Source organism: Fusarium falciforme, chromosome 4 (assembly GCF_026873545.1).
Source record: "Fusarium falciforme chromosome 4, complete sequence".
NCBI lineage: Eukaryota > Fungi > Ascomycota > Sordariomycetes > Hypocreales > Nectriaceae > Fusarium > Fusarium falciforme.
Genome location: NC_070547.1, coordinates 4536034 through 4560932, shown reverse-complemented (window position 1 = coordinate 4560932; position 24899 = coordinate 4536034). Strand labels below are relative to the sequence as shown.

At 54.4% G+C, this 24899-nt stretch overlaps 7 protein-coding genes across 7 annotated transcripts; 3 read left to right on the top strand and 4 right to left on the bottom strand.

Moving 5' to 3' along the window:
* On the bottom strand, nucleotides 1-1548 carry NCS54_00610300 (MFS domain-containing protein; the record flags this gene model as incomplete). The annotated part of the gene is made up of 1 exon (XM_053151576.1): nucleotides 1-1548. The coding sequence occupies one exon, from the start codon at nucleotides 1546-1548 to the stop codon at nucleotides 1-3; it is 1548 nt and encodes a 515-aa protein (XP_053007551.1).
* A 6154-nt stretch (nucleotides 1549-7702) lies between these two features.
* Nucleotides 7703-8077, top strand: NCS54_00610200 (Hypothetical protein; the record flags this gene model as incomplete). Its single annotated transcript, XM_053151575.1, has 1 exon — nucleotides 7703-8077. One exon carries the CDS (start codon nucleotides 7703-7705, stop codon nucleotides 8075-8077), a length of 375 nt encoding a protein of 124 aa, XP_053007550.1.
* Nucleotides 8078-11598: 3521 nt separating this feature from the next.
* On the top strand, nucleotides 11599-12684 carry NCS54_00610100 (Hypothetical protein; the record flags this gene model as incomplete). Its single annotated transcript, XM_053151574.1, has 7 exons — nucleotides 11599-11754; nucleotides 11808-11847; nucleotides 11897-11917; nucleotides 11993-12096; nucleotides 12153-12256; nucleotides 12329-12478; nucleotides 12538-12684. The coding sequence occupies exons 1-7, from the start codon at nucleotides 11682-11684 to the stop codon at nucleotides 12682-12684; spliced, it is 639 nt and encodes a 212-aa protein (XP_053007549.1). The 5' UTR covers nucleotides 11599-11681.
* Nucleotides 12685-12889: 205 nt separating this feature from the next.
* On the bottom strand, nucleotides 12890-16558 carry NCS54_00610000 (Hypothetical protein; the record flags this gene model as incomplete). The annotated part of the gene is made up of 2 exons (XM_053151573.1): nucleotides 12890-14685; nucleotides 14740-16558. 2 exons carry the CDS (start codon nucleotides 16556-16558, stop codon nucleotides 12890-12892), a joined length of 3615 nt encoding a protein of 1204 aa, XP_053007548.1.
* Nucleotides 16559-18056: 1498 nt separating this feature from the next.
* NCS54_00609900 (Hypothetical protein) lies at nucleotides 18057-19378 on the bottom strand (the record flags this gene model as incomplete). The annotated part of the gene is made up of 4 exons (XM_053151572.1): nucleotides 18057-18938; nucleotides 19000-19067; nucleotides 19119-19155; nucleotides 19211-19378. The coding sequence occupies 4 exons, from the start codon at nucleotides 19376-19378 to the stop codon at nucleotides 18057-18059; spliced, it is 1155 nt and encodes a 384-aa protein (XP_053007547.1).
* A 1086-nt stretch (nucleotides 19379-20464) lies between these two features.
* NCS54_00609800 (Hypothetical protein) lies at nucleotides 20465-21294 on the bottom strand (the record flags this gene model as incomplete). The annotated part of the gene is made up of 2 exons (XM_053151571.1): nucleotides 20465-21159; nucleotides 21207-21294. The coding sequence occupies 2 exons, from the start codon at nucleotides 21292-21294 to the stop codon at nucleotides 20465-20467; spliced, it is 783 nt and encodes a 260-aa protein (XP_053007546.1).
* A 1874-nt stretch (nucleotides 21295-23168) lies between these two features.
* Nucleotides 23169-24695, top strand: NCS54_00609700 (MFS domain-containing protein; the record flags this gene model as incomplete). Its single annotated transcript, XM_053151570.1, has 2 exons — nucleotides 23169-23429; nucleotides 23481-24695. The coding sequence occupies 2 exons, from the start codon at nucleotides 23169-23171 to the stop codon at nucleotides 24693-24695; spliced, it is 1476 nt and encodes a 491-aa protein (XP_053007545.1).
* Between the last annotated feature and the right edge of the window lie 204 nt (nucleotides 24696-24899).

Here is a 24899-nt window from a genome sequence, read left to right as displayed (position 1 = left end):
TCAAGCTTCGTTTTCTTCGTTCTCGTCGTCGTCCTTTGTTGGCCGTCTACCCTCTGGCAGATACTCGCAGGCAACAGCAAACGCCGCGGCAAGGGGAACCAGAATAAACCACGCAAGGTGACCCCAAAGAATCTGACCTCGAACTCCCACAGCATAGATGGCTGTGGCAGCACCTGGCACAATGGACCGAATACCACTAGACAAGGTCAGAGCCAGGGCGTTGAGAGTTCCCAAGACGTGAGAGTCAGGGGCAACGTCGTTGAGAGCAAGCTGCACGCCTGTAAACGCCATCGAGACGCCAGGTCCGAGAATGGCAACAACGGCTCCAAAAGTCCAGAACAGAACCGTCGTAAGATGCGTATCTGCCCGAAGCAACGTGTTGAGAATGATATACCCAGCAAAGAAAAAGGGGTACGCAAATCCACACAGCTTCATAACACCCTTGGTGCCGAAACGGTGCTGCAGCATGGGAAACGCCAAGACCAGCCACATGGCTTGGGCTGCTCCCTGGACAGCCATGTACATGGAGATCTTGACAGAGTCGAATCCCACGCCACCCAAGTCGATGGGCGTGTAGAGCACAACCGGCATGATGGCCGTAAAGGCAAAGGCGAGGAACATGACGTGGCCGTAGACCCAGAGGACGATGCCGACGCTGGGGGCTTTGAGGAGTTCCCATGTTGACAGAGGTGGTTTTGAGGAGGTGATTTCTCGGTGGGATAGTTCGTCTGTGCCTTGCTTTTTGAGGGTTTCTTTGAGGAAGAGGGCGCTTGTGAGAGCACTCGTGGCACTGATGACACCAGTGACAAAGCCTGGAAGAGCGTAGGGATACTCGATGAAGAACTTGTTGTGTCCAAAGCTGCCGGGATACTGAGTTGCCGGATTCGCCAGAGCACCGCCAATGATGGGTCCAATAAAGAGTCCCAGGTTTCCAGCAAAAGCAAACCAGCTAAAGGCACGCGCCTGCGTCTCAGGGGTGCTATGCTCTGAAATCATGGTCCGGATGACAAGACTGGATCCTGAAAAGACACCCGCCAAGCACCGGAAGAGAATCATCTGCGGGAGAGTCTTTGCCATTCCAAAGAGCGCCGGGCCAACGGCTGTGCCGACGAGGGTGAGGACGAGAATGGGTTTGCGGCCGATGCGGTCTGCGAGACGGCCCCAGCTGATGAGGACCAGCATCTGGGTTGCCGAGAACAAAGATTCGATGAGGCCGCTGTAGAAGCCCACGTCAGACTTGGGTAGGTTTCCATTCCGCTGAACCATCTCGGCGATGAAGGGAAAGATGCAGAAGAAGGCGATGGGCTCCGTCATCCGGGCGTAGCAGAGGAGGAAGATCTGGAGTTTCGGCAGCGGCTTTCCCGGCTTGACCTCCGGGGGGACATCGTCGCCGGGTCCGGGGGTACCGGCGCCGGAGCGGACGGTGGGAGTCGCGGTACCAATGAGAGTGGAGGCCTCGGTGTCAACTTCCAGGCCGTCGCCGAGGAGAGGGGTCGTCTCCGAGGCATCCCGGAAGGGGCTCTGGGAGCGGCGCGGAGCAGCTGCCATGGTTGGTCGGTTGATGAGGCCGCTTTACGAGCTGTGAAGGCTATCCGAAAGGGCAAAAGGCATTTGATCTATCGCGACGAAGTCTATGATGCGTACATACCTCGCCAATTCCAGAGAAATCACCGAGTATCACAACGCGTCGAGGTTGGAATGTTGTTGAAAGGGCGAAGTTCTTTGTGGAGCTCAATGGCGTCGAACTGCCTATTTCGGACATGTTGTCTAGGGTAAGCAACATTATCTTGGTCGTTGCAACGCAAGAAAAGACAACGCGTACAACGTCAAAAAGGGCAGCTAATCTTGCTTTTATAATCTTCCAATAACGAATCTAGACCATCTAACTTGTCTCTCAGAGACTTGCATACGCAGATGCTCTCGCAATCTCCAGTCACGTTCTGTGTTTCAGACTAAGCTTGAAACAATGACGCGGGCACGGTCGCAAACGGGCAAGTCTAGGCACGGCGCCTGAGTGGAATGGTCTCGACTCGCATGGCTAAGCCCGTTGTTGGGTCCTCCGAGATATGGGCCGGCAGGCAAAAAAGAGATGGGAGACGCTGCAAGCAATGTAACAAGAGGTAAATCCCCCACGGGAACCCTGGGGATGCCTCCGGACGACGCTGGGTCAGTCGAAGGGGTCAAAGAGAGTATCCTGCACGGCCTGGTCGGACCTCACAAATCAAACATGTTTTTCCTTGAGGTGACGGGCTGTTCGGGATAAAGAACGGCCTCGAGGGGTGCGTTGTGTAGATGCATCAAGAGCCAAGACAGGGAAGATGCCGACTCACGGCGCAGATTCGCCTGGTCGAGCTTTGTTCTGGTTTCATCCAGAGGGCCTTCCTTCGTCTTTATTAAATCTCTTGGCCTTTGTATCCGCACGTCAAAATTGCTGCTGCAACACTTGCCCAAGGCCACTGCCGATCCTTGCGTTATACAGAACGTGGGTTCCCCCGGACCAACCGATTTGTCCGAAGTCACCACCGAACCTATCCGACTTCTGCCGCAGTTGCTGATCGTAGTCGAACTCGAGCCAGTCCGTCTGAGAAGGGTCGTGTGAGGCCTACATCGCGATCCGATTTGGGACTCTGTGGGGACTTCGAGTGTCCGGAGACGTTGACACACAATCTCCATCTCCCGACGGTCCTACCCGCGATTGTCTTGTTTGATTTCGTCATCGTCGGCGAGGGAGAGGGCTTGGCAAGTCTGTTGGTGCGGTCACTGTGATGGCACACAAAAGATGGGGGTTCTGAACTATCCCCAACCAACGTCACTAAAGATCAAGATCAGCCTAAAATCAAGTTTTTCGCTCGCCGGCAACTGTTTCTGAAACTGCTGATCATCTTGTTATCGAGAAGAGGTTCTTCTTTGTCATACCGCTTCGTGAGCAGGCTTATCGAGGTTCCATCAGGGGGATGATACCATCAGTTTGGAAAAGCATCGAGGTCGACATGTCGATTGTTCTGAAGCATGCAACGGCATGGCTTGACCGACAGACACTTGATTCGTTTGGCCTGTCTCAGGTTCGACCCAGAAACGGTCGAATCAGACCGAGCCTGTAGGTCAGTCTGGTTGGTATGCATTTCCCGATAGGTTTGATATGACGGTCCATATTCACGCCAAGCTTGGAGATCCACACGACGTGACCGTGACGACACAGAGCATTGTATCAGTTGACAGAGGAAAAGACATCGACCGGGACTCTCTCGAGTCAGGAGTGTATGATGGCATCGGGGCTTGGAAAGTGATCGACGAAGTACCAGAGCACTTTTGCCAGCGAGTTAGCAAAACCAACCTTCAACTGCCTCCAAAGAGGCGTCAGGCTTTGCTACATCGTCTTGCCGGAGCCTGCCTCGACAAGTAGACAAAACTCCATTCCTGTGCTGCAAATGTGCTCAACTCCCCCAAGGATCGCTTTTCGGCCCGGTTTAATCAACCAACCACGGGGGTGTTCCCTCATTGAAAGAAGTTCTCTGTCCAATAAAACCAAAAGCCAACGGGCAGGCAAAGTCGAGAGGCCCTCCTTTGCAGACGCAGGCCGTACATGTGGTGCAGAAAACTGTTGGCTGACGACTCGGCGGAAGGGGGCGGGTTGGTTACACGGGAATGTCGTCGACAGGCTTCCAATGGAAACACGAGTTTGGAGCCGCATATTTTGTCTCTCAAAGGCAGCAACGCCAGGCCATTGCAGATTGTATCCCGAATTTATCGACGGGGATATATGCTTGGCATCGTCTCGAATCTGTATAGTGGAATCTTCTGGCAGCGTGCTGTAGTTTCCCCAGCACAAAAGGCCGTTTGAGTTAACTAAGGGTGGCGGCGGCCGCAGTAAGGTCTTGATCTGATTATCCAGCTTGTTAGGCAGCAGTCAGCTCATCACCAGCTTCGACCCTGGCCTGACCGAGGGGTGCCCGAGAGCAATGTCCTGAAGAGGCCTCGCCGTACTATCCCTTCTCAGCTGTCCGCATCAGGGCTGGCCCGGCTGGGCGATGGATGTAACCATGCGACTTTTGTTCCCGCGACACCGAGCAGAGAAGCAACCGGCGATTGTATGCCTCTTTTGGAGCCTGGAAAAGAAGCAGCATCGGCGTGCTGGAACCCGTGCCGTGGGATCGGTAAACGGGTATCATGTGACTCGCTTGTTTAATAAGCAGAGGGAAGGAACGCTGACGAGGACTGTCAAGGACAGGGACGGTTCGCAGAGACAGACATCGAAGTCTGTTGGGAGGAGAATCCGATTGCAGGACGACATGCATGAGTCTGCCATCAGAGACTGGGGGAGACATCGTAGAGATTGCCAGGAGAAGAGGGGGGGACATACAAACCACTCTTACGTCTCGCTCCTGAGCCCGTCCTCTCCCCCAAGCCCTACATGTGCCCTTATTTGCTTTAGTGCGGGATCCGCGGCTTTGGACTGCGCAGACGCGTCTGCGTGCACTGGTGTGATCCTGACTGGATGAGATGTGACAGAGAGTGTAGCGGCGCCTCAAGACGGGAGAGACTCTGTCACTCCCCCCACGTCTAACAGCTGCTGTCTCGGCCGATCATGCCAGTTTCTTTGGATCTTCCAAAGAATTCTTTCATGGTCTGGGCTCTCTAAACGGGGGGGGAGCCAGGCAATGCTCACCACCAAGACACAGCATGGATCCATTGTTTGAGAAGCACAAGCACTTACACAGGGCCTTCAAGGTCTCACGCTCGGGACAGGCAGCAGCAACAAGCTCGATCCATTGAGCTTGGCTCCATCCCATGACAAAGGGAACGGGGGCTCCGCTCCATGGGCCACGAACAATGACCCAGCCTAGCCCGCGACAGGAATAACACGTGGCGCCACAGGGCCAGAAGCCCATTCAGGACCTGCCAGCTTCTCTTCAACTGGCAGCATTCCTAGCTTCCCAGAGGTCTCGGACAAATGGGAGCGGACCGTTGCTTGATTATCAGGCAGTTTTGGCCGGGGGCGTGAGTGTAGGATCCCGTTGCTCCCCTTGAGGCTGGGGGGAGAAGAGAGAAACTGTACGTACTTCCCTTCTTGTCTCTCGTTTTCGTTCCTCGTTTTCCTTGTCCCTCCCCGTCCCATCCGTCGCATCGACGTCAGTTTGGAGCCATGGAATCTCTGTCTTGCATCCGCTAAGGCCTTCGCTAGCTAGAATCGCCCATGGCGCGATCTAGAGGCCTGGAGAAGGAGGGCCAAGGTCAGCCAGCCCGAGCGTCCGCGGGTGACAGCCGGGTTTCACGTCCAAGACTACGTTAGGGGCTGCGGACCAAGGGCGCAAGGGAGCTGCTGGGACATGGGCAACGTTGCTGGCTTCACGTAGAGGAGACACGCGCACACGACGACGCACACGACGACGCACACACACATGAGTGAGTTTCTAGACAGAGACAGGACAGAGATTTTTGACCGGTAAACAGCTGAGACTCACCTGGTGGATGCCCTCTCGATGCTACCGTGATCCACCCCCCTTTAAGGGTGTCCAGAAACGGAAAAAGGGGGTGTCGAGAAGATCTACCGCGCGCAAACTCAAGGGGACAGGACAGGGGGACCACACGGTTCAAACTTGGACCACCACCCATTACTGCAAAGCAGAGGGTCCCTTGTTGAAGATCGTTGTCTCACCAACGTCAATTTCCCGGGGGAGACCACACAAGCTGCCAGATGGGACAAGAACGTCGACGCTAACAACCAGGAGTCTGGTTGACGACGCCCGACGTATTCCCGGGCATGGGAAACTGGGTTTTGGGAGGGGGGAAACCTGGCCTTCTTTCTTTATGCACGCGTTCAAGACGCATGACGTGTGGAATGGCTGGCCGCGCGAGACCTTGCCTACCTGTCTCGCTGAGCTGTGTTGTCTCTCCATTTTTACATAGCAACAGTGAGAGCACGATTGAAACCAGACGAGCACTGCTCCTTGCAAGCCCTCGTCAGCCAGCCACCAGTCGGCAATGAGGCCGACGCAGATAGAGCCCCTCTCTGTTCTGCTCGCACCCCCAGTGTTTAGCGGCTGCCCGTGTAAACGGCCAGAAGAGGAGAGGCTCTGTTCAAGAAAGGGGACTTTGCCCTTTTCGCTGAAGTGCGTTGTAGACCTTGAGTGGGAAAAAAAAAACCCCTGGTATTTAGCGCAGCTATGGCGTTGAGCTCTTTTTCTTTTTTCTAGAAACCATCACGACGTGGCTTGCCCTCCCACCCTTGCAGCAGCAGCGTTGCTACGCTGAATGGACGAGTATTATTAACCCCAAGAGCTATAATAGAGAATTGCCATCTGGGTTACCGCGGCCCAGAGGGGGAAAAAAAAAAGAGTGCGTTTTTAAGTTGCCCATCCACACGTGGGGTTTGTAAACAAAGGGGACAAAGAGACGTGTAATTTACTTATCCACGGCTCGTTCATCACCCGAGACAGAGGTCAAGAGATCGTCACAGGACCGCCACCTCAGTTCGACGACGATCAGGCTAACGTAGCGTGATTACTGATCAGGGTCGGTGCCACAGTCTTGGGTCTATTGACACATTCCTCGAGACCAACGGCCAGCCAAAGAAGGGAAAGCCTTGCCAAGGAAAAAGAAGCAAAAGAGTGAGTGAAGGGACCCAGAAGGAGACTGGTGCTCATAAGCCCACTACCACACACAATCCACTCACGCATGCACAAAAGCAAATCTCAGCCAGCGCCATCGCTTACCTACACTTCAAGGGCGTCCGTCTTGGCGGCGAACCCGACTTGTCGGTCTACCATCTCTGAGTGGCCGTTTGAGAGGCTCTTTCTCAGCGGCTTCAATAGTCGCCGACATTCTTCTGAATGCTACGTATCCTAGGTACAGAGAGACAGACAGACAGACAGCGTTATGCGTCTCTCTCTCTGATAATCACAGGGATTCCCTAAGGTTGCAGGGATCGACTTGTGATTTCAGCAAGGGCCTTCTTTATTTCTCTTCCTCTCCTTCTCCCTCTTCCTCCTCCTCTCTCTGGCAATCGAATTGCACTTTACACATCCACACTTGGTGAGCCCTGAGCCTCGCTTTGTCTCCCGACTCGTCGCCTGTCCTCGCCTGTCCTTGACCGTTGTTACATTTCCCGCTGCAAGCTTCCACCGAGCGAGGCTATCAACGCCCGTCGCAACACCTCTCTGTCTCGCTGACTGCCTGGATCATCCCTCAGTCGTTGGCTCTAGAGATTTTTTGTCCCTTTCTTTTCTTTTTCTACTTTGACTGCCGAACAAAGTCTTGTCTTTCTTTCTACGCCGAAACCACCCCCTCCCCAGACCCTGGGGCAGATCTTAGCCGCGTGGCTTCTTCCGATCCTGCTGAACAGGTACCCCCCGGTGCATGTCGTCCCGTTCCTCTCGTTCCTCCGCGCTTCCTGGCTGTTCTCCTATACCTGACAGGTGAGACACCGGCTCGGCTCGGGAATTTGAACGAATCGTTCGTCCAGTTGGACCATCTTCAAGTCAATCCATCTGTAAAGGCACCTTTCCTCCCGGTCGGCGGGTATCTCTTTTGCTTGGGAGCAAATCGTGTGGACGGCTCGCGCACCTCGATGGGGTATATATCGACCCTTCTCACCCGAATATGCTCGCAGCCGACGACTGTTGTTGATACGGCATATCAGTGCCATGCCTATCACCCCTGATCCGAACAGCAGCAGCAGCAGCGCATCATCAATTCTCACGGCATGCCGAACCTCAGCATCACATCTCAACCTCCCCCGTGGACCGCAACTTCGACGATACTGTACCCGCCCTTGATTGCTCGGTTCACGTCCAAATCGAGGTCTTCAAGCTCGAGCTACTTCGCCATGGCCATCCTGATGGGGAGCGACGGGGTCATGGTCGAAGGGGCCCTCTTCGGCAACACCACTGCCACGGGTGTCGAGGCCGGCGGCAGGTCGGGGACTGACCTCTCCTTCCACTTCACCGACCTCTATATCGCCTATGAGGGAACATACTATATCAGGGTGGACGTCTACAAGGCCCCTGGGCATGACTACAACGCGGCTACGCTTAGCGCTGAGGTCAACAGCAATCAGATCGTCGTTACCGAAGGCTGAATCTCTCGGGGTGTCCTTGTAAGTGGGAGAGCCTGGCAAGATTCAAAAGATTGATAGCCTAACTGACACCCGCGGCAGCCACTCGGAGTATTGTGTGATACAGCCGCCTGGAGGCTATCAGCGTTCAAAACCTCTTACTGCTCTCCCCACTCTGGTACAGTAGCAGCAGCACTGGCATCATCATATCATGCAGCGGGAACTGTCCGAGAAGATGATGCAATGTGCTTCGACACCGGCCACCCCTCTCACTGGGACAGAGGCGAGAAGTCGAGGATACATGAGGATACACGAGGATTTCTGGGACGAGGGAAAAGGTCTCAGGGTAGACTGGTATTCTGTTTCTAGCGGCGGCGCATGGAAAGGGAAACTTGGGGGTTTTGCTGTCAGGTTATGAAGGTGGAAAATCTCGGGCATCATATCATTCATGGTTTACAGTAGAGCAAAGGACAAGGCATCTCCAAGTGCCATTTTGAGCAAATCGTTCAGTCTCAGCAACCGCTCCAGGCGCAGACACTCGCCTCTTGGCCATGATAATCACGCATCGGAGGTCGAAAAAATCATAAACCCGCCCTTTACGGTCCTCAAGCCTCGGAGAAGGTCTCCCGTTCCCGTTAGGCGCTGGATGGCACCGTGGGACTCGGCTAAGGGAAATAGAAGACGCAAATAATTCCGCATAACCGGGCCTCGGTGTCAAGGGGCCCGACTGGCCAATCTGTAGGCCAGTTGTGTGATGAACAGACAGGGGGGGTGCGCCGCTGCTCATACATGCAGCAGCACCGGTGACGGTTCCTTGAAGCTTGCCTGAGCCGGGGACCCTTATGACGCCACCCGGCATGTTTAAAAGCCTAAACTCGATGCGGAGGGGGATCTGCGCCCCATGGATGGCATCATGAGGCTATAGCCATGGTTATAGCCGAGGCGAGAGATCTTGTCAAGGGCTGGAAGAGGGCCCGAGGGGCAAAGCGTCCTAATTAGGTTACGGGATCAGTCGGTGAATTGCTTGACAAAAGGGGCAATGAAATGGAAAAAGAGAGAAACTAAGATGAAGACGGCTTCCAGGTCGCACAAGCCCCAGGCAGAAGTGTATGTACTCTATGTGGTAACCTGGGGTGTTGGCTGAAGGCATTTCTTGTCTCGGCGTGTGGATGACGAGTTGACAGCTGCTGTACACAGCAGCCACTCATCGTGGGGGAATGACTGCAAGTGAATGACAAGAAAACAAACAACGAAACAGAGAAACTCACTTCTGCAATAGCTTCTTCTGGGCATCCTGCAAGCCGCCTACCGATTCGTCCGGGAGGCATGCGATTCTAAGACATGCCCAAGACATGGCTTCTGCGCATCTGCAAGCCTCCCCCGGCAGCTGACAGGTTACAGCAGCGTCTGGCAGAGAGCGGAGCCCGCCCAAGTCCCTTAGTGCGTGCGTGTGCGCGTGTGTCCTGTCAAAGCCTCACAAGCCTCCATCGTCCAGAGCCGGGGGTGTGTACTGCTGCTGCCCCTCTGCCTCCCCACTGGACTGGACCCCCCCGGACGGGCCCCGGTCTCCCGCATCGTGAGCTATATCACGCAGGGTCGCGGGCATGCCTGTTGGTGGTTATCTACGGGACCCTGGTCTGGGCCCTTTCGGCCGCCCACCGCGTTAGCTAGTCCAATGGCAAGGCTTTTGCTCTCGACTCGACCTTTCTTTTGTTCCGGATAGCTTCTTTCCGAAGCGCCACTGCTTCGGGGCCTTCGTCTGGTCTTTGCTCCTCTAGCGTCCGCGCGCAAGCCAGTCGAGGCGTGGGCCATGGGCCATGGCTTGCGCTTGAGTGAACATTGCTTTCCTGTAGCTCGTAAACTTACAAGTTGGGTATAGCTTTATCTAGACTTTTCTTTAGTTCTATCAAACTATTTTGGTAGCCAAATCTGGACCTCTAATTTAACGAGCTCAGTCACCACGATTTATTAGTATCAAGCAATAGTTGATTTCAACGAAGCAGCCAATTAGAAACAAAATGTTCCAATTCAGGCAGCTTTGCGAAGCTTGCACTTGGTCAAATCAGATGTCACGTTGCACTAGACACAACACGGCGCGTGCCTTGATGCCGGTTTAGACAACCCGCGATACAGAACCTCAGCTCAAACTAAGCACCGCCAGCAGAAGCCCCGAAAATTTTCGGAGTACTTGTAAGATACCTGTTTACGTAACTTCACTTTCAGAGCTCTATAATATCTCTCTGGCATCTTCTGCCCACGCCAAGCGGCCGGAGTCTCCTGTTGTCTCCTTGAACCATGGTGCACACATGGCAACCTGACTACCGAAATCCGGGGCTCGAAATCTAGGGTGTGTGGGGGCAGCGACGATCGATCTTGGTGGAGACAAGTGTTCCTTCAAAGACTGGATGCCAAGTGTTGAAGGCGCCGGACCAGCAAGAAGCCGGAGTGAGACATGCCCCAGGAGGCATATACTGCATTCATGTTGATCGCCGAAAAGCCCACAAGAGATCAAATGCCCAAATGAAGCCATTCTCAAGGGTGTGTCATTTCAAGCTAGCCTCCAAGACACGGGAGCCCACTTTCTCTGAGCAAGCGGTCTAGAGGCTCTGCGAAACCTGGCTTGACGCTACGTCCACGCCTCGTTCCCAGCCCTGTTTCTCCCTCCGCCTACTACAGAGGGCCTTGTCTGAAATCTGCCCTGTTGGTTGGGACACAGCCCAGCAGCGGAAACTGCGGACACGGGCAGGCAGAGTCCATGGCAGGCGTTGGAACGCCCTCTGTTTTTTCTGCTTGTCGACGACGACGACAACTCTAAGACTTGGTTGACAATCAAAACTGCACCAAGTTTTTAGACCACACGACGGAGCCAGGATCAGCAACTCGCTAACTGTACGCTAAATTCAGTCGAAACCACGAGGTTTTCATTTATAATACCAAAATCTTGATTCGTCAACGTTGGGCCTGTTGACGATGTCGAAACGATGTAACTCAGAGAAACCTGTTCATGCGTCCTCCAGGTCCAGCTTTGAACGGACGACCCGTGTCCCCTAATCCGGAGAGTCTCGCAAGGCTCGGCTGGCACTAGAGCCGTGTTTCATACTCCGAAGGAGCCGAATCGAACTTGAACCGCAGAACGCGACTTAAAAAAACGACTCGGAACCGTTGGTCCGCGGACATGCCCACGAAGGCTTGCCCTAACCAGAGCGTACTTTCATAGCGTGCAGCACACGAGCCAGGGAATAATGAGGTACTCGTTTACTTCCCTATCAAATGGAAGCTCGTAACAACGTCTTCTTGCATGGTTCATTCCATCAGCTGACGTTGGACGTTTCACGAGATGATCGCGATATCACGTGTTCCAGCATCCCCGGCATTTATTGCCGGGGCCGGGAGGTACTCCGACAACATCGCATAGGGCTGAGCCAGGCGCCTTGTAGGGGGGGCTACAGCGGGGTGCTCGGGCCATATTGTTAGTGCCAAGGTACCCACACCAAAGCAGGAAATTTCTCCCCCCTCCCTTCAGCACTCACGAGATATCTCCAGAGGAAATTTCAACGTCAGAGTCAGACTCGTACCCCCTGAGATCTCACACCCCCTCGTTTCTTTGGTAGAGGCTTCGTACCTGAGGATGGTGTACTACTTTACTTCCAGCGTCGTTGAACCGCCGGGCTTCATCTACGTCGGCAAGGACAAGTTTGAGAGTATGCGCTCCCCCGCACCTCTGAGCCCTGTCTCGTCAGCTGAACCGTGTTAGATGAGGACCTGATCAAGTTTGGCTGGGATGAGGATGTCTGGTGAGAATTCCCGTCTGGGAAACTCGGCGACAGCTGACCGGGAGAACAGGGTGAGGTCGCATGGTCAACTGTATGGGACGGGCAGAGAGGGCTGACGATTTCCGGGTTTTCTTGCTCCCCAGTTCCACGTGGATAAGCTTTCTAGCGCTCATATCTACCTCCGCATGAAGGAGGGCCAGCAATGGGATGCGCTGCCAGAGGAGCTGGTCATGGATCTCGCCCAGTTGACCAAGGCGAACTCGATCGAGGGTATGGGGAACCCCTGGAGATGGCTGCTAGTCTACGATTTCTGACGGGCAAATCAGGAAACAAGAAGGACAACATCACCGTCATCTACACGCCCTGGTCCAACCTCAAAAAGGACGGCAGCATGGCTGTCGGCCAAGTCGGCTTCAAGGATCAACGCAAAGTGCGTGTCTCGACTGAACCCTGCATTACCACCACCCCTCCCCCCCTGTCCACAGACTCACATCCTGCACAGGTCAAGAGAGTGCTTGTCCCGCAGCGCGAGAACCCCATCGTCAACCGCCTCAACAAGACAAAGGTGGAGCAGAAGCCCGACTTCAAGCAGGAAAAGGACGACCGTCTCAAGGAGCTGCGCCGGCAGGACCAGGCTGCCCAGCAGCAGAGGGTGAGGAGGACCCCTAAAGCGCACCCCGGAGCTTACCTATGGCTGACTTGTCTCGGTAGAGAAAGGAGGAGGCGCGCCAGGCCCAGGAGTGGAAGGAAAAGAAGTGGCAGAAGGACCACGCCTACGATGATCTCTTCACCGATGAGAACATGGCTGGCTCGAGCAACCAGGACCGCAGCGAGGACTGGGAGGATGACTTCATGTAACGCGCAAGCCAAGGGCAAGATGCTGTATACGTTTCGATTTCGTCCGGGCTCAAGTTTACTACCAAAACCAATCTTGGACTACTTAACTCTCCTTATTTCCAACCAGGTTTTGCGTACAAGGGTATTGAAGTTATTACATCTCGCTTTCAAAGCAATCCAAAACGCACAGAACAAGTACCGAGGCGGCAAGACCCGCGGCCATCCATCAACCGCCAACGCCGATCCCAAAGCTGCCGCTCATGCTCATTTCGTCGAGACGGTTCGAGAGGCTCCCCAGCTCGGAGGATGTTTCCAGCCGGATGGGGCTGGACGATCCCCGTTCGCTGACGGTGCAGCTCGAGATGCCTCCCTTTCGCGACCCAGAGACATCCCTTGCCGTGCTTACTGAGGTGACAAGTCGTGGAGGGAGGTCTTGCTCCTCAGTCTCCTCTTCGACCAAATCTTCCAAGTCGTCGTCATCTGGTTGTGACATTTGCTGGTCCCTTGAGGCATAACCATGCACACCCCCGAGACTCACTACGGCTTCGCCTCCAGGGAGCTTCACCTCATGAGCGTCCAGAGTCTCTGCGATATCGAGAAACAAGACGTCCATGGGGCAAATGTAGGCAACTCTCTTACGTTGACTCCAAGCCAAGACATGACCACAGAGTTGGCCGTGCCTGCGATCAACAATCCAAGCGCCGCTGTCGCCTGGAATGCCAAGAGGCACACCCCTCTTGTGCGTCTCATCCTCCGGGCCCTCGACGCTGGTGACTTGATACGTGTGGCTCGGGGAGACACGACCGTAGATCTTGACACTAGTGAGGGCAGGGAGGATCTTGCCGGTCTGCAGGCCACTTGTCCGGGCCATGCACTGCACCTCCATACCGGGGAGGGACGTGGAGGGCGCGACGGTGGTCGGCCGCAGCAGGGCCGCCCCGTCTTTGTAATTTCGGCCCAGGTTCTGCAGAGACGAGTTGCTCTGCGCGCGAGGGATATTGTTGTCTTCGGGCAGTCTCTCATGGGCGAACTCGAAGAGTGCCCAGTCCACTTCATGGACCAACCCGTTCGCCTCCTTCCTGCGGATGCCACTCGAAGCATAGACTTCTCCTACACTAAATGTGTCGAGATGGTCTTCATCTTGAGTGTCGGGGTCGGGGTAGAAACCCTCTTCCACGTCGTCAAAAGCAGGCTGTGTAACAATGTACCCATCACCGCACCCAGGCTCAATCCCAGGAATGTCACCAGGCTCGTTATACTCATCGTCCTCCTCATCTTCGTCATCATCGTAATCGCTCGTGATATCAGACTCCGAATAAGCTTCTGACTCGGTATCGGAAAGCTCATAGCCATCACCGTCGTCCGCGGAAGTCTCGTCTCCAGACTGATCGTACCAGTCTAAGTCGGGCAAAGCGCTGCACCTTGTGGTGTCGCTGGCTCCAAAATCACGGTCCGGATCATCAAGCATATGGTGGACCGTCATGCCGTAGGGCTTGCCGTCCACCATCACAAGACCTCCCAGGCTGACAGGGGGTAAATGGCGATCTCCAATCCAAGCCCCAATGCTGGCGCCATTCCCTGGTCGTTCCTGGTATTCCGGATTGATGGCGTCAGCGTCTTCCGCATCTAAGCCGGCGCCCTTGGCACTCCTCCGGGCCATCGACCGGAGGACTGAGTATGGCTCCCGGCGAGATCTCATCACATGGCCGCGACAGACCTTCAATGCGAAGCCAGTTGTCTCGTCAAACAGGTCGCCGATCCTCTTCTTGAGGATCGCGCGGACCTTGCCAACAGAAGTGCAGACGACGAGTACTGTTGGTTGGGTCTTATGTGGGCTCGGCCCAACAGATTCGAGTGAAATCTCCACCGACTCGGGGTGTTTGCGATAAAAATGACGAAGGGCGTGATTAATCTGAGGCATCAGGATCTTGTTCCATCTCTCCACAATCTCAGGTGCGAGCGGGACATGGGGGTAGAGTCGAAGCTTGGCTTCCGATTTGGCTGGGGGTTTATCAAGGGTGTCTGAGTCAAGGTCAGTATCTTGCATGTATGTTACAGGTAGTACAGAGGACGTACCGTCAATGTCCGCATCTGCTTCAAACCTCTCAGAGCTCTTCCCAGCCTTGGCGACGTGCGAGGGTGTCGATAACGGCGCTTGTTTCTCGCTGACCCTTGATGGGGCCACCAACCCTTTCGAGTCCTTGGCGTCCTTGCCGCCCTTGGAAGTGTCCCCCATGGGAGGATGGTCGGCAGAGAACCCGGCATTGGAGGCACTTGCCTCGGTTTGGCTCAATTCTTGGTCAAGCCTCTCTTCAAGGCCGCTGACACCATCTAGGATGCAGCACGCCTCCAAGAATCGGCTTGCCCTGACCTGTACCATTGACATTAAATGCTCGCCAGTATACCGGCCAGCAAGCTCATCGTCGACTGCATTCCAGCATGCTTGAACAGCCTTCATGTAGAGACTTCCGCATCTCACGGCCAGTTGGTCCAAGATTGACACGGGGATGCTAGGTGAGAACTCAGGAGCAAGTTCCTCCAGTCTTGACCACAAGCCAATAGAAAGAAGCAGCATGGCAAGAGAGTAAAGGTCAAGAATCCTCTGGTCTGTGTACTTGGACAGAGGAGATGTGGGTGCAGTGCGGGGGTCCAGAGGATGCCGTGAGAGTGGAGATGAGGTTAGGGGGGCATCATCTGGGAAAAGGTCAAACGAAGAGAGGAGAGGACGTCGAACATCAACTTCGCCGTTGACGGCATTGGGTTCCGTGGTAACAGCATCGCAGAACGAGACATTGCTTGCCACAATGTTGCCATGCGTAATGCCACGGGCGTGAAGGTCAAAGACAGTGTTGACTAGGTTTTGAGCCATCCTGAACTTGGCTTCAAGTTTGGGTTCCGATCCAGGGACAGAGAGCAAGTCTCCCAGAGTGGGCAGGTTGTAGAGTGGGTTCTTGGTGAGTCTCTCGAACGAAACCGCATTGAATGAAGGGGGGAATCTGTAAACAAGGCCGAGCCTTGAGTTCTCGAGGTCTTCAAAGTATCCCAAGAGACGAGGTAATCCGGTCCATGTTCCCGGCGATCGCTGTGAGTCTTGCTGTAACCCAGCCGACAGCCTTTCGAAGCGAGCCATTGGCGGCATGATGCCGGTTGAGGCATATATAGAGTCGAAAGTGGCGTACTCAAGAAGTAGAGGAGCCCATGGTTGGCGTGTGGTTCCGTGGGTGAGCTCCGCATAAGCTGTTTTGCTCATAAAGACAACCTCTCGAGGTACAGCTGCTTCGTTGCCTTTTCTGGGCCGCAGGTGTGTTAGGGTGAGGGGGTCAATCTGCTGCGGAGTTTGCATGCGTGTAGACTCAAATGGGCGGAAGTCCTCGGCTGGCTGAGGAGACTTGAAGGGGGTTTTGGATGATCGTCTTGGGGGTCCACCAGAAGCTCGAGTTCGGGAGAGGTCGTATAAAGTGTCGATTGATGTGGTGAGGTCGTTGACCAGATCTTCGAAGCGGTTCTTGTCCCATTGAACCAGCGGTGGCTTCGAGTCTTGTGAGGTCTGAGGCCCTTGAATGATGCGTTTTGAGCTGAGCCAGAGGGGTTCAGCCTCTGCCAGGATATCCTTGATAGTCGACATGATGCTTCCCACGACCTCACTCAAACCAGCCTTGGATAGAGATTCATCAATCTCAGCTGATTGAGTCGGATCTGACCATTCCAGCCCCCATGTGACAAGCCTGTCTTTCTGAATCCGGAGCTTTCGGTGCAATGCCTTGATCTCAGGGTCCTCCTCATTTTGGACAGGTTCCTTGACAAAGTCGCTTGATTTCTTTGTGTCATTGTAGAGTCTGCTGAGGCGCTTTTGGAACGGCAGCTGGAAGCCGCCAAGCGGAAGAAACGACTCCATCTGTGGAACAATGTACGGCGTTCAATTCTTTCGGATTCTTAAAGTGCAAAAGTCGATGATGGTGATTATTGAGCGTAGTTTTGTAGTGATATTTGACGATGGCGAGTGATATGATGCGGGGCCTCGTCGCAATTTAGTGAGGCTCAGCTCTAGGGGGTCAAAGCTAGCCACGCATCGGCATAAAACATGCTTGGCGCGCAGCGGAAGAAAGGTCACATGCAAGGACAATGCAATGCGATTCAATTGAAACGAAGAATGACAGGAAGCAAGTGCAGCGACAGCGGCAGGGCATCGATTCAAGTGATTTTTGTTGAGAGAAGCTCTTATCTCGTTGCCTGCGAAGCGGATCTTGAGCGCGGCCTATTCGCGGCCCATTTCCATGGGTTTGACTGCTGCCTGATCAGCTGCGCTATCATTGGCTGGTTGTTGGAATCTGCTTGGATCTCCATTGAGTGGCAATGGTTCAGTGTCACATGACCATGTTCAATGCTGAAGTCACGGGGAAAGCACATGGTCAAACACGTGCTCGGGATGTGGGAATACGGCTGCCTGCGAGGTTTCAACATCAATCCTCCCCTTGTCGATTTGTTGGCATGATTCTCGACTCTAAGAGAATTCATGCTCCACCAATGGCTTCGTCACCTTGCTCGGTTTCGCATGCGTACCATTCTTTGAGAGACACACCAATGGCTGCCCGATCAACCACATGGCCCTTCTAGACCCCTATCAATTCCTGGATGCCTTGGAGGAGCTCCATTTCGACCCACAAGTCGCACTATGAGGTATCCAGCAGCCAGTTGTCAACGTCGTCCTCACTCTGCTCCAGACCATGACCTGAAGGAATGACAATTCATCGTTGACGCGGACAGCTTGCGACAGCTGGCGGCCAACTTCCCCCGTCTGGGATAGGCGGACGAGACGGCCCGCTTTGCGCCGTTCGGTTTCGTGGGGGCTCCTCTTGACCAGGTTGATCCGCCTCCTGGCGAGAAGAAGCGAGAACACAAGACGATCCTACATACTGGGGTCCCCAGACGAGGATCCATTTTCGACGTCCTTTCTTGGCCTTTCACGAGCACCACACCTGTCTCTAATATGAAAGGCTTACAAGCCCCGAAGCTTAATACTACAAGGTTCGACTTACAATGACCCTTGACGGATCCAACTCCCGAAACCGAGAAGAGCACCATCTCCTGGGATGGAATAAACACCCATTCTCAATGTCCAGTTCGTGTGCATGCGCCGTGACCTGAAATGGCTTTTTACGACGTCGTGAACATCGCAACAACTGTCACAGAGGCCAAAATTTGACGCCCCGGCGACACAATGGGTTGCATCGAAGCACTCAAACAGTCATCACAGACCGGCATACACAAGACGTTGACGAAAAGAAGTGCTTTTTTTTCTACGGAAAACGTTACTATTACAAAATAAATCGTGAAGCTTCATCGTTACCAAACCCTTCGCTACGATCCCTGAGAGGCCTGCTATTAGTCCACCACTACTTCTCACCCTGCTGCTGTTGCTGCTGTCCTTTCGAATATTCTACGCTATATTGTACCGTCTTCTGGATCGACATCTGACCATTCTCCTCTATCGGCCATGGTGCTCCTGGTGGTCCAAGATTGGTGCCGGCCTCGACCTGAGGACCGAGTATGCTCTCCTCGCTTCCTGTCGAGCCAGCCTTTCGAATCGAAGTCATGGGAATACCGTTTCGGCCAGCGTCGATCTGGATCCACTCGTTCTTGTCTCGCGCTTGACTGTGCGCATATGACTTGGTTCCGTAGCTTGGAGTTCCGTACTTTTGGTTGTTGCTGCTGCTCTTAGGCATGAGCTTGGGGAACACCTTGACGATTATTGGTCGAATCATCGGAAGACAAGCACAGACGATAGCGACATTCATCTCGATGACAGTCCACATGGTGGAAGAAACGTCAAAGGTGACATCGGTCGTTGTTGCGGCGACATCGATAGTGGTGACTCGAAGGCAGGAGGTGATGACGACAAAGCCACCCAGCGCAAAGACAATGACTAGGGCGATTTTCTGGATCTGTTGGATCTGCAGCTGATATACAGACGCCATGGGCATGAAGAGGATGATCAGATCGGTCGCGATGGAGAAGCCGGCGTTGGCATACCAGAACTTGCCGTTGTCAATGCAGGTTCCCGGAACGCTCTTGTTGTATGCCCGACGAACTGGTGTGCACTGGAAAATGGTGGCAATGACCGAAGACACGGCATACATGGCGACGATTGCCACCAACCCCCAACAGAGCCATTTGAACCAGCGGACCTTGCCAAAGATTCGAAGGTACAAGAGAACAATCGAGCACTTTGTCAAGTTGATGCATGCCTTGTACGACACCTGGCAAACGAAAAAGAACTGGAGCATGGCAAGCCTTCGATTAGTGTATCATCTCTTGAGAGGGGGCTCTGTGACAAACCTTGAGGGCTTCGATCTTGTTCTCGTTCGAGAGGGTCTTAGAGTGTCGTCCGAATCCATAATGGCATGCTGGACAGCGTCAGCGAGTACACACTCAGGGTTGCCAGTTGACAGACTCACATGCAATCTCAAGTCCACTTGACGCCAGGGAAAAGATCTAACAGAAGTTGAAGTTAGCTTCTGCACGACATTTCGCACCACAGGGAACTTACCAGAGACCCAATGATGGTGTAGTCATCAGCACCGAGATGTCCTCCCTTCCTCCGCCGGGACCAGATTCGTATACCCACCAACAACGGACAAAGCACACCAAAGATCGCGATGGGAATGTAGAGCATATGCGCATTGCTCAAGCTTGGGTCTGGAGTGTCGGTCGCCATGTTGTAGTGTTGGTCGATGCCATATGGGTCTCAGACGTCGAAAAGTCGTCTAGGGCCAGTCTCAGGTTGAGCTCGTTGGGGTGTCAAAGATATATGGCGACAGGAACCTCCCAGGAGAAAGGAATCGGACAACCTACTCCCTGTTTAAGGATCCAGTACGACGGGCTGGGAGGGAGAAGCATTAGGTGATTGTTGACCTCCCCGGCCTGGGCGCGGCGAGACGATGTTTGGGTGATATAGGCCCGAGAAAACATCTCTCGCCACTACTGACCGAACAATGTCCAACATGGGGCGGGCTGTGATCCGTTGCGCCGGACAAAGCCGTTGTGCAGGTGAATTCGTGCACACCCCTTCGTCTATCGACAGTTCCTCTACGACGTTAACATGAGGACCAGACGCAGGAGGCCTGGGCATATCCATGCTTCCTCCTGGCCATGCAGTAGCAGCCACCAGTCTAAGGATACCACTGGCTACTGAGAATGATGAGGCGGGTGAATACGCCAGGGGCTGTTTCTGAAAACACGCAGCTCGAGAGTGGTCCATCCCGCGAGGGCCAACAGAAGACCGGGGCATGGTGTTGAGGAGTTGGCCCCACGGACCAGAAGCAATAATAGGCGATGAAGGACTCATCCCGGTAGAGGTCTTCGGGTCCGGGACCCCTTCGGAGATGAATCTTTGTTGCCGCTTTGGAATCCTCCAGTTGGTCGAAGAGAGCTTGCTTTTTGCTTATGGGAGATGTGGATGTTCCTGCGTCGGCGAATTCTGGCACACATTGTTCCGTGATGATCCCTTCTTGCATAGGAGGTGGATCAACCACAAAGGATTATGCATCCCGCTGTCACACACAAGGTTCTCACCCATCCTCGAACCTGAGGTGCGTGTCCTGAGACACTGACTCGAAGTCACACGGCCAGTCAGGCAAACGGTTCACGAATCGCATCATGGCCACGGGCAAGACTCAGAAGAGAAGAGTCAGATACTCCGTGAGGGGTCGTCAAGGAAGCCAGGAGACATAGTTGGTGATTATGCCCAAATACCGGTACCTCTCCAGGGTTCTTCCGGTTAAATACACTCAGATACCGCAAGCTAGGGTGCTGTGTGTCGAGAACCGTAAGAGGTTGGGGGTGGTGTCATATAGGGAGTCGGCCCTTGCAGCCCTGAGCTGCCGACAGCCAGAACGAGAGAGTTTTTCAAGGGCTTACCAACAGCTGGAATCTCTTCCGAATTATTGGGTTCATGTTGGTTCTCACAATACCAAGTCCATGGCTCACAATCCCAGGCTGATAGCAGGCAGCCTTGAGCAACCAGCGTCCAGTGGCTCGTGCCGAGCATGGTGATACTGCTCTTCCCGGATCTGCACTCATTCTTTCCACAAGAGAAGCTCTCATCGACCACAAAGATGGTCACGCCAGATGTCTCGCAGTCGCGAGTCGATCCAGCACAGACGAAACGGTTATACCCCGCCTGGAAAGAGGTGATCACTTCGTTGCAGTGCGGCGGTCGAGATTTACGTACACGAGAACGTGACATGGTCAGAGTGTGGTTTTCTGCGCATGTAACCTTGACTGCAAGAGGACCAGGGAGGCCTGGGACAGCATAGACCAAGTCATCGTGGAAGAATCCGCCGGCATCTCGAGAGCTGGAAAAGTGCTTAACCAACAGTCTGACCACCAATTTCGCCTTGTGTTGGTTCTCTTGCAGAACGTGCCCCTGACCCATGCCGAAGGACTTGCAGAGTCCCGACAATGCGGTCACGGATGAGACTTGCAAGAAGTCGCGAGCTGTGTGAAGTTATAGTCTGCCACGCAGATATTGCATTCAAACACACAAAGACCACTCGCCGCGTATCTAGCGTCGAGTTTAGGGCAATAAGACTCCATCTTGCTCGGTCCGCTATGGGGATCATCGGTGATCATTTCTAAAGGGAGTTTGTGGAGAGCTCATCTTGTCCCCATGGCGGCCATCGCGCCTGAGTCTCGGGGGCAGGGCCCTTGGGCTGTATTTGGATGGGGCTTCGATTGGGGTTTCTATTACGAGTTCCTTCGTTTGCGAGCCTGGATGTGGTGTTGTCCCTGTCCCAGGCTCTAAGCCTCATGGGGCTTTCCAATGCAACTCTCTGTTGGTTGACGTTGCCACAATGATATCCACTACCGGGATGGGCCTGTTGAGCATGGCCAAGGTGTCCTTGGACTGGCTGCCAAGGGGCGGGACAACGGCCGCTAAGACGGCACTCGCAACATTGGCACTTTGGCGTCCGGCACATGGTGGGTCAAGTTTCGGCCGAGCAAGGGTCCCTCTGATCCATCACACGATGCCGGGGGATCAACTCCAACGACTCTCTTTGAAGACCATGCGCGGCTGACTGCGGATGCTACTCTGCGCGGTAACCGTCTCTTGAAACAGACGAGTCGCTTGTGAGCTCTGCTTTCTTCTTTCTTGTGCTTCCTTGACGAGACATTTACCGTCAGGCCAAAGAACTTTTGGATCTCAACACCCACCTCAGGAGCAAGCAGGGATGATGGAGCCTCAACCTGACATGCCGCCAACAGTCGGGATTAGCAAGTGGCTCAGCACTTTGTGTTGGTCCATCTTCTTATGCATTAGATCCCCATGAAATTGGCATCCAAAATATCCAGTCTGTGGCCACGTGGTAGGGCATCTAGATGATGCTTTGTCCAGCACACGCCCCGAGGGCCAGCACAAGGGAGCAAAGGTGCTTCCATCTGCGCGCCAGGGCTTAGACGACATCGTTCGACGTGCGAGCTCTCTATCACCACTTTCTTTCATGGGGACTCACGATCCACCGAAAGGCGCAATCCTGTCCTTCAGCCTCCGACGCATGGACTCGTAAGTTGTTGAGCCGGGTCGGATCTCTGCTGCCCCCCTCCCGAACCCATCTCGTCGCAGGACCCGTTGCGGGAGCGGCTTTAGCATGGATCTAGAGCTCGGCCGGGGTACCCCTGAGAAAGTCATCCCGTCGACACGCCGAAGACCGGCTCTCGTTGGACCATCGGGGAGCCATCCCCCCAGTCATCTAGCCAAGCCATGGGTGTTTTATCCGTCTTGCCTTGCCAAGCGATGATCCTATCCTCATAGCGACAGTCCACTCGGAAGGCACTATCGACGGTCAACCACGAGGAGAGACGATGCCCTTGAACAGTTTCTATTTCCTGATTCGATCTAGAGCTCGCCGTAGACGGTGCTCATCCCGTCCTCTACGAGGGAGCTGCCTGTAAGTGTGAGCCAAGCGAGGAGGGGGAATATGCAGCGTCGACATACATGCTCGACCTGCGGGAAACATGCACCTGCAAAACGTGCCATCAGCTACCGGCAGGACGCAACCTGAGGACCCCGTCCTATACCACAGGTGAGAATGGATATTCTTGGAGTCACAGCCGGGGTCTGTTTGCTCGAACCTCGCATCGCGTAGCATCCCCCTGGAGGCTGTGAGGAACACAGCTGCAACCTGTTGGTTCGTCCGAGGATGCATATATTGTCTCGCAAGTCCCTTTCTCCCCTTCTTTTCTTCTTTTCCCTCAAGGAGCTTCATCTCTTCAAAACAAGATATCCCCTCTGAGACTCATTGCAGATTAATATATCTGATCATCTCGGCCGATCAGATTATCGGAGCCAAGTTGATCTTTGCCCACCCCCGTCCTGGTTTGACGCATCAACGGCCCAATCTGCCTGGAGTCTCTGCTGCTCCTTCGCCTCGCTATCACCCTAATACTCTCTTGTTCCCTCCCTCCCTGCCTTTTCTCTATGCTTTTCTCCCCCCGCCAGATTCGACATGTCAGTCGTTGAGGAAAAGACGCCCACTGTGGCCGATGAGTCGCATCCTCCCAGCACGCCCAAGTCGGAGGACTATGCGCCCATCGATCCCGCGGCGGAGAAAAAGTTGCTGATGAAGCTGGATCTGTGCATCTACCCAACCCTGTTCATCATCTACATGATGTCCTTCCTCGACCGAATCAACATCAGCAATGCCAGGATCCAGGGGCTGCCACAAGAGATTGACCTCTCGGGCAATCGTTTCAACATTGCTCTCTTTGTACGTTTCTGTCGACCCGTGGAGATTCACAGATACTAACATCCATGCCAGGTGTACTTCATCCCCTACATCCTGCTCGAGGTGCCATCCAATATCCTCATCCGCAAGGTCCGCCCGTCCTTCTACCTCTCTGGGCTGATGTTCTGTTGGGGTATCATCAATATGTGCATGGGCTTTATCCACTCCTATGGTTCCCTTGTTGCCCTGCGATTCCTCCTTGGTGCCTTTGAGGCTGGAGTCCTTCCCGGTATCATCTACGTGACTTCCATGTACTATAAGCGCCACGAATTCCAGAAGCGCATGTCCTTCTTCTTCACCAGCACTCTCATCGGAGGTGCCTTTGGAGGACTGCTGGCCTATGGAATTGCTCGTCTCGGTGGCGACAAGGGCATGTCTGCTTGGCGATGGATCTTCATCATCGAGGGTGCCATCACCGCCTTCCTCTCCATCATTGCCGTCTTCCTCATCGCGGACTGGCCCGAGCAGGCTAGATTCCTCACCGCTGAGGAGAAGACCCTCGTTCAGCGCCGTCTCGCTGCTGACACTGGTGACTCTTGCCGCATGGACACACTCAACAAGTTCGCCACCGAGAGGATTCTGAAGGACTGGAAGATCTGGCTTGGTGCCTTCATGTACATGGGCATTGGTACTACAGGTTACGCTGGCGTCTTCTTCATGCCCACCATCCTGCTCGAGTTTGGCTGGAAGGCTGAGGAGGCCCAGGTTCAGACCATTCCCGTGTACGTGCTCTCGGCCGGTGTCATGCTCCTCTCGGCCTGGGGGTCCGACCGCCTCAAGCACCGCTACGGCTTCGTCCTGACAGGTGCTTGCATCGCCACCATCGGTTACGCCATGCTTCTCGAGCAGGGCGGCAAGTCTCGCGACTACAAGTTCGCGGCCGTCTTCCTCATCAACGCCGGCGGCTACATCGCCACGCCCATCTGTCTCGCCTGGCTGCAAAACAACCTCTCCGGCCACTGGAAGCGCTCCTTCGGCTCCGCCCTCCAGGTCACCCTCGGCAACGTCGCCGGCATCATCGGCGCAAACATCTTCCTCGTCAAGGAGTCCCCCACCTACAAGACGGGCTACGGCACCGCCCTCGGCATGATGTGGGTGGGCACACTCGCCGCCACCCTCATGTTTGGCTTCATGTGGCGCGAGAACAGGAAGCGCGATGCCGGTGACCGCGATGAAAGGCTGAGCCTGCCCGAGGAGGACCTGGGGAACATGGGTGACTGGCACCCAAGCTTCAGGTTTACCTTGTAAGATGATGAGACTCAAGAGGTTTATCAAGAACTGTGTATAAACGCTGTCGGCGTCAAACGCTGCTGGAGCATGCATGTATATATGACTTTTACGTAGATTGATGAGAGACGCGAGCATCTCATCTCGATCAGGTAGCTAAGAGACATGACGAATGAGGCTGTTCCAATATGTCGAGTGCTGTTGCGATGACCCCTATTCAATGTT